Source organism: Danio rerio, chromosome 5 (genome assembly GCF_052040795.2).
Source record: "Danio rerio strain M-AB ecotype USA chromosome 5, GRCz13ab, whole genome shotgun sequence".
Lineage (NCBI taxonomy): Eukaryota > Metazoa > Chordata > Actinopteri > Cypriniformes > Danionidae > Danio > Danio rerio.
In genome coordinates this window covers 32824565-32833302 of record NC_141025.1, presented here as the reverse complement: position 1 = coordinate 32833302, position 8738 = coordinate 32824565, and the positions used below count along the sequence as shown (strand labels likewise).

Below are 8738 nucleotides of genomic sequence, written 5' to 3'. Positions count from 1 at the left end.
TGTTGTTCAGTTTATTGAATACTGATATTTCAAAATATACATGGAGGAAAAATCAATTGCATAACTTTGATCAAAATGGAGCAGATCATTCAGGAAATCCTAGCATTAATGATAGTACATTTAAAAACACACAAGTGCAAAAAGAAGCAAACTGAAATCAAGCCAAAGCTGAAACTATTATTGCTGATTTTTAATCTTATTGACTGAAGAAAATCACACTTTGTGGTTTTCGTTGTACTGCATTTATCTATAAATGTCTTACTTTGCTCTGTTCTGACAGTCAAAAATGGACCTTAGTCTAACAGTCAAAGGAATGTCACATGCATTTACTCCTGCTGATGTGAAGTAGGAAAGGCCATGTTTACACAATATGTTATATCTGTAATGTTGAACATTACTGCACGGATTATGTTCATATTCTAAGGGTACATTTACACAACACCTATGTACAAGTTTTTACTTTGGGAATTTAGAGTTTTTCGTTCGGTTGGCAACAGTCACATAGGCCAGTGGCTAGTGATACTATTCTTTGCAAAGAAACACTGAGCGTCTGCAAATATGCATGACTCTACATTAGTTATTTGCCTAAATTTAAAATCACTATTGTTAACGCATGTTTGTGTGAGTGTTAGGGCTGGGCCTATTATTTATTTCATTATATTTCACAGTTACAATATATAACAAGTAAACTGTGTATTAAATGACACACACACACACACACACACACACACACATATATATATATATATATACATATTTCTTAAGGAGCTGTTGACATGAATATGTACCATGCTTCAGAGTCTTGATTCTGTGAGTCTAGTCTAAGAACTCCAGATTCAGATCATATTATTGTTTGGGCCATTCTAGCAGCTTTATTTTCTCTTTTTGGAGATGTTTGAGATTATTGTTTTGCTGAAATGTCTACTAAGGATGTGTGATTTCATTGAAATCGTATCAAACCCGTGATTTGGACATGCGCAATTTCTAAATCACCTTACAGCACAATTTTCCTGCAGTATGCTATTTGAACCAATCATAACGCAGCGTGCAAATAGCCAATGTCTGTGGTATGGGATTAAGTTACTTTGGATACAGGAAGGCTGATGTATGGCAGAACCATTTGTAAGTCCGTCATAAATTGCATCTAAAAGCGCAATAAGTCAAGTTCAACATGCTTTGCAGGTGCTCCTCTGACGTTGCTCGGTGACCATCAACCGTTTTCTCAGAGGATGACAAACTAACAAAACATTGCTGCATTGCTCTGTAACGGGTTTTATGTATGGGGAGAATTTTATTTTATGTCTGTTTTAGAGACATGTTACAGGTCTTTGATAAAGATCTAATTGTTTTTCTTTTGAAATATGTTTCAGATTCACACTGTAAACACAGATTTAGACTGTCTGAGACAAAATCTTGATTAAAATCGCAATATTGTTCAAGAAAATCATGATGGGTTTCTTTTGCCCATATCGCACAGTCCTAATGTCCACCCTGGTTCATCTTCCTCATCTGCTAATGTAGGTGTTGAACTGAAACCGCTAATATTCATTTACATTGACAAGGGGCAGAACTGCTAATTAACTACTCAGAGATTTCAGCTACTGTCTGGGCTTTCCATGCCTTTTACACCTGCCTTCCTTCATGTGTTCAATACTTCTCTTTTCCATGTCATTTTATTTGTTATTCTCATCTGGGGAAATTTTCAGGTCAACAGCACCTTTTAGAAATGTGTTTTCCGAGATTAATGGTGACATAATTTGTTTTATTCACTTTATTTTACAATATAACTATTTTAATAGGTAGTTATTCCAAAACCTCAAAAAGGTTATTACATATTTATTTTTTAACGGTAATTTTTTTTAGGTTAGTGTGTTTTTGAGAAGTCTTAATTTACAGAGTCAGGTTTGACATTTGTAATCCCTTTAAGTTATAGATTTTCACAATAAAGTAAAATCAGACTTGTGATTGATGCCAATTGATCAGTTATAACCCGAGTTGATGCGTTATATACTTGGATAGATCTATCTTTTTCATAAATATTTATTAGTGTAACACTGCAACCCTTGAATAAAGTTAAGACCACATGGGGCAGGCATTATGACCCAGCGGGAGGCTGCTTGGCAGCGATATTTAATTTGCTTTTAATGAGTCAATCCTTTTCTCTAAGCATGTGATTAAGCATTTTATGATAAGACTTTATTTCTTCGGTAACAATGTGTGTATATATACAGTCATACTGCCAAGTCTTAAGTGTCATGGAAATGTACCCTATAAAAAGTATTTTAATCTGTTGATTTGTCATGTCTAGTTTACAGATTATAGTACATTTAATCATATAAAATCACATTACAAGCATATTGAAATCTCACCACTCAAATATATATAAAGTGCTAGAGGATGTTATTTCACATCAATTTCTCATTACCCTGTCTCTTATACGAGGAGATCTATATTCTAAAAAACAAATCTGTAAAAATTTCACAAATCCAATAATTGCACAAAGTCATTGCTGATGTAACTGTACAACATGATTTGTTGCTGCTATAAATGTAGATAGATCTAGTTTGTACAGCAGCTTTGTAGAACCATGTAAAAGAGCTTAATTAATACATACGCACGAGTTTCACATATCTTAATGTATTGCATTAACTGGAAACCACAATACAGCTCCAAAAAACTGTTGTGATTTATTTTTTCTTGTGCTTTTTGTTCTGTGTTTGCTTTAAAAATGTGCAAAAATCAGCACAATTGTCAAAGTACTGGTAAAGAATTCGCAAAACACCTTTTATAAAAACACTCATCATTTGATAACACTTGATCATCACATCATCGCAACTACAAAGTTCATGCATTTAAGAAACACTTTCCAAATGGATCATTCACAAGGAAACAGAAGTAGACGTCCTGCAAAGTTTGAAGAAGTTTCCCGCTAATAAAATATCAACTTCCGTCTTATTGGTTATACGTCAGGGACATCACGACACCCAGGGAATCAAATGGGATCATTGCCCTGCTTGAAGTAAACGTGCTCCCAAACCACCGGTTCCCAAGCGCAGAAGAAGCCCCAGAGATTGCGCAGGATTCCTTTGTCAAAAGGGTTTTCGTCTGCACCGCAGTGCTTGAGGTATGAGATTCTGTGTCGGGACATGAACTCCCATGTGGTGGTGTTTAAGGACACCAGGTAGAGGTGCGAGCCCAGGAGGAGGAGCACGGTGAGGGCCAAAATGGCAACCACTGCTGCTGCTCCCAGGAGAACACCGTTAGTCCTCAACCACTGCTGCCAGGTGGAGGCGTGACTGAAGCCTGACCTGTGTCAGAGTTTTAAAGCGATAGGTCACCCCAAATTTACAATTGTCTTCATTTACTTACCTCAAGTTGTTCCAAACCTCTTTGAGTTGTTGAACACAAAAGAAGATATTTTGAAGAATGTTGAAATCGGTAGGCAATCAATCAATGGCTAGAAGTTTCCAACATTCTTCAAAGTATCTTCTTATGTGTTCAATGGGGAAAATAAATTTATAAAGGTTTGGAATCACTTGATAGCGAGTCATGTTTTTGATCAATCTCTTTAACCGACATCTCTAAAGAGTGCATCTTTTCTGAATATTAATTTTGATCAAATGTAAGTTGCATATAAATGTTGCTCACCAAGCCATGTACAGTCCCCACAGCAAGACCACAAGCTGGACGGCCAGATAAAGCACAAACCAGCGATGGTTCCTCTCCCCGACGCAGTTCTCGATCCAGGGGCAGTGGTGATCATAGCGACGCACACAGTGCTGACACGTCTGGCAGTGTTTCGATCTCATCGGTTGCTGTGTCAAAGTGAGCATTCATTTTAAACTTCTCTACCCAACACTTGTTCATTAACCAAATTTGATGAACTAATCTATATTAACTGACGTAACATTACTGGCAAAAAGCTATATTCAGTTTCATTTTATGTCTCTAGAACTTTTTTTTTTTATAGCAGCATGCTGTTAAATATTTGAATTAAACTAAGGTCTTTTTAGTAAAATTATATAAACTAATATATAGACCATTTCAATGTGGTCACGTCATTGGCCCACGAACATTTCCAGCTTGTTATCAAATTATTTTATTACTGTAACAAGAGGCAACTCCATCATAATTTAATGTTCAAACTATTATCATAACATTATTTATCAATATGTTGCTTTTATTTTTTGGATTCTCGGAAGCTATAGGAATTACAAATGTTAATCAGGAAATACTTCGGGACCATTGATATGGTTTACATCCCTCAAAAAGGTCTAAATGATATGTCTATAATATACTAAAACAGCTCACCTGCACCAGACAGTGTCCACAGCGCCGCAGTCGTATGGATTTGGTGGTCTGTGGAATCATATCCTGTGTTTCTTCTGCGATACCAAGTGTGAACTGAAAAACAGTCAGGTGACGCATGTTTGATACTCTAAAATCTTACTCTCCAGATTTAAACCTCTAAAATCCATTGGTTAAAATGGTTATGAGGTCTATATTTCTATTAGCACAGAAGATCAATGTCTATCTATCTGTGTAGATTAACTAGAAATATCTAACCAATTGTCAGCATTCTGGAAACCTGCTGTTAAAGGGTTAGTCCACTCAAGATGAACATTCTGTTATTTAATTACTCATGTTGTTCCAAACCCCCAAGACCTTCGTTCATCTTCAGAACTCAAATCAAGACATTTTAGATCTGAGAGCTCCCTCATCCTCCATAGAAAGCAAGGATCCTGACTGTACCCAAAAACATCCTCAAAACAGACAATGTGCCTTCAGTGGTTCATTTGGAATATTGTCAAGGTGCAAGAATACTTTTGTATGCACATAAAACAAAAATAAGGACACTATTCAACAGTTTATTCTCCTCGGTGTTAGTATAGGGTGCACATTCATGAGAGCGATGTGGTCTGTGCGTTTGCTGCTGACCTACTATTCCTCGGATGCACCTGTGCTTCTTTTCAAACAGAGGAAGTAACACACGGACATCAGTGCTCAATAACGTGGTGTGCCCTATACTGACACTGAGGACAGGAACTTTTGTGTGCCCTTAAAGAAAAATATTTTCTTCCCTTAACAATACAACGATTAAACCACTAAAGGCATATGGTCTGATTTGAGAATGGGTTTTGTACCTTTCTCGACTCTGAACAAGTCGGGAACCATGCTGTCTATGGAAGATCAGGGATTACAGAGGTACTTCAAGTAAATATTTGAGGTATTTCAGGCTTGGCTGACAAAAAAAGTTTAAATTTATTTACTGACCTGCAAGTCACAGTCATCAGTCAGGACAAAACCAGGATCCATGAGTGAGACCGCAAAGTACAGCAACACAGACACCAGAACCAGCAGCACAAAGAGAACCGGCAGTGTGAGCTCCCCAGTCTCCTCCTGCCGGCGCAGGTCTGTGTGCAAGAAGAACATCACAGTGTTACGGAACAATCAATAGTACAGTGGGGAAAAAAGCACAGTAGAGAAGTGGAGTGAATCATCATTGTAGAACAGAAGTAAAAGAAGTTAGAATGGAGAACAAATACAATAATTATATTACTCGAGGATTGAATCTAGTGAGAATAAAATCTCTGATCCTGAGGCTTTTTACACTTCATGAATTGGCACTTAAAAAAAAACAAGAAAAAAGTCAAACTTTTACTCATTAACATTTTGCAACTTTAAAGAACCTTAGGTGGAATGTAAGGTTTCATGGACTAAAAAGGCTCCTCATGGAACCACTGATGCCAATAAAAAAAAAAAACATTATTTTTAAGTACATAGCATCACACTAAATGGCTGAAAATATTTAACCCTTTATAGACCACTCATTGACATATTATTGCTAATAGTTTTATCTATAATTATTAATTTATATATATATATATATATATATATATATATATATATATATATATATATATATATATATATATATATATGTGTGTGTGTGTGTGTGTGTGTGTGTGTGTGTGTTTTTATTTTTTTTATTTATTTTTTTTACATTTTAACAAAGCTATGCCTTTTGGTCTTCAATAAAATGGCCTGAGATATCATAATTTTCGTGTCATTGATTTTTATTTTATTTCTTTTTTTCATAAATTGATCTGTCATCATAATTTAAACTTTTCTTTTCATAATTGTGATTTATGTACACTGATTGAGGGAACTCCTAAACCTGGTTTGAGTTAAAGGGATAGTTCACCCAAAACTGAAAATTATATCTGTTGAACATCAAAAAAATCAATTTTGAAGTATGCTCCACAGTATTTGTTTTTCCTACTATGGAAGTCAATCGTTGCAGCTTTTCTGCTTTCTAAAAAACTCTTCTTCAGAAAAAAGAAAATCATAAAGGTTTGGAAACACTGAGTCAATTTCTATTAATTATTTATTTATTTATTTATTTATTTATTTATTTTGGTTGAACTATCCCTTTAAGACAGGGGTGTCAAACTCAATTGTAGGTTTCAAACAAGCCTGAAGGACTCAATTAGTTTGATCAGGTGTGTTCAATTAGGGTTGGAACTAAACTGTGCAGAGCTGCGGCCCTTTTGGAACTGAGTTTGACACCTGTGCTTTAAGAGGTGCAAATAAACCAGCAGCAACTGCTTCCTCTTTAATGTAGCAACCAGCTTTGTTACTTTTTGTGGTCCACCAAACCATTTCCATTGTGGTCTGTGCTATTTGTATGCGTTTTATTAATTTGCATGTCCATGTGTAGTCAAATTCAATTAAGTGTGATGTCACTGATTTATCAAATTGTATGGTAAGGCTTAATAAATACCAATAAATACCAATACAAATACCACCAGCTTTGCACATTTTCCATGTCTCCTTAACCAAACACACCTGATTCAGATCAACTCATTAGCAGAGAATGAAAGACCTGTAATGGGTGTAACAGACAAAGGAGACATCCAAAATATGCATTGCTGGTGGTCCTCAAGCAACATGGTCGAGAAACACTGATGTACATCATGATTTTGTAAGAAAATCTCTTTTGTGTGTAATTTGACTACAAAGTGGTCATGAACTACCATTTTCTAAATTTAGGTAAATAGCAGCTTGGAGCTGGAAACAGTATTTCATACGTCACGACTTAAGTGGATCGATGATGTTTTCTCTATTATTGTTTTTCTATCTGCATGTATTTTCTTAGCTTGCAGCGCTTTGGAGCTCTCCGAGTCACCGTAATTTCATTTTGTTTTTGCAGAAATCTAATAGTCATTATAATAATCTAGTTATTATAATGTACCAAAACATCATTATTAGTATTATTATTATTAAGTAGAAGTAAAGCGATATATAATGTTGCAGACTGGGATATAGAGCAGAAATGTGGAAAGTAGAATAAAGCATGGTGGACTCATATCATGCAACAGTGTAGCAGTCAGAGCACTGTTACTGTATGTAACTGTATCAGAATAACTATGTAGAAGAACAGGGGAAAACACACACATCATACCACATCACTGTGTAGTCCAGCAAAATGTATAGAGTAGAAAGATATTCTGTCCAGTAGACTATGCTGTAAACCAGTTGGACAGAGTGTGTAATAAGAGTATAACAAATGACAGGTAAAAGCAGCAGTACACTTGAGTCAAACACTCAGAGATGCAGAAACAGGTGTGTGAAGCATCTTCATCTCATTTATTATCATTCAGCGTCCATTAAATAACATGCTTTGAATGGAGACTAACACATGCTCTCACAGCACATTAAGCGTCTATAACGAGCACTTACCGGTGTCGTGGAGGAAGAGAATCAGCGTTATAACCCATGTCAAAATGACATGAGCGGTCCTCACCAGAAATCCTGAACCGAACACATTTTTGAACATCCTAGCATACTTCTATATCCAGCTAAGCATGCGTCTGCTGTGCGCTCGCAAAGAAACACATTGTCATAAGAGCTGTAATCATCAGCTAGCTGTGTTTGTTAGCCTGCTCGAGCTCATCAGAAACCAGTTAACGTTACATTCCAGCTGTCAAGTGCGCTCCTACGCGTCCTGCGCTAAATTCCACAACAACAACCATTTCTGACCGGGATATTTGTCCCCTGGCGTCGGGGTTCGTATGCTGCACGTCTAACGGAGACGGCTATAACATTGTGATTCAACCGAAACGGCGGTACTTCAGTATTCTGTGTTTCTTTCGCTCTAATAAGCTTGTTGATGCCGTTCCGCAGCTTAGATGTGAGACGGGTACATGTCATGTTTCCTATTGGTCGCTTGTGGTCACGTGAGGTCTCGGCTTGAAACTGGGATGCAAATGTAAAGCCAAAGGAAGAGAGGAAGCATTCTCAGAACTGCAAGTGGATATATGCAGTAATGCAGTGTCAGAATCAAGCAATATAAACAACCCACAAAATCACACTGCATATATAAAAATGACAGGTTCCCCATGAGCGTATTATGTTATGTCTGTTTAGATCATTTTACAATTATGAAATATTAATAATGGATATTCTCCACGTGTTCGCGTGGGTGTGCTCCGGTTTCCCTCGCAGTCCAAAGACATGTGATACAGGTGAATTGAATAAACTAAATTGTCCGTTGAGTGTGAATGTAAGTGTATGGGTGTTTCACAGTACTGGGTTGCAGCGAAGGGTACCCGCTGCGTAAAACATGTGCTGGATAAGTTGGCGTTTCATTCAGCTGTGGCGAGCCCTATTAAATAAAGGGACTAAGAAGGAATTTGAATGAAAATACTAATAATAGTTGCAGTCAGTATATTTTT

General features: G+C 36.6%; 1 protein-coding gene across 1 annotated transcript; it reads right to left on the bottom strand.

The window, feature by feature from the left end:
- Window positions 1–2175: 2175 nt before the first annotated feature.
- zdhhc12b (zDHHC palmitoyltransferase 12b) lies at window positions 2176–8163 on the bottom strand. Its single transcript, NM_001442666.1, is given in 5 exon segments — window positions 2176–3308; window positions 3649–3815; window positions 4312–4404; window positions 5275–5414; window positions 7744–8163. Coding segments are annotated over 5 exon segments (813 nt in total). The 5' UTR covers window positions 7841–8163; the 3' UTR covers window positions 2176–2992.
- Between the last annotated feature and the right edge of the window lie 575 nt (window positions 8164–8738).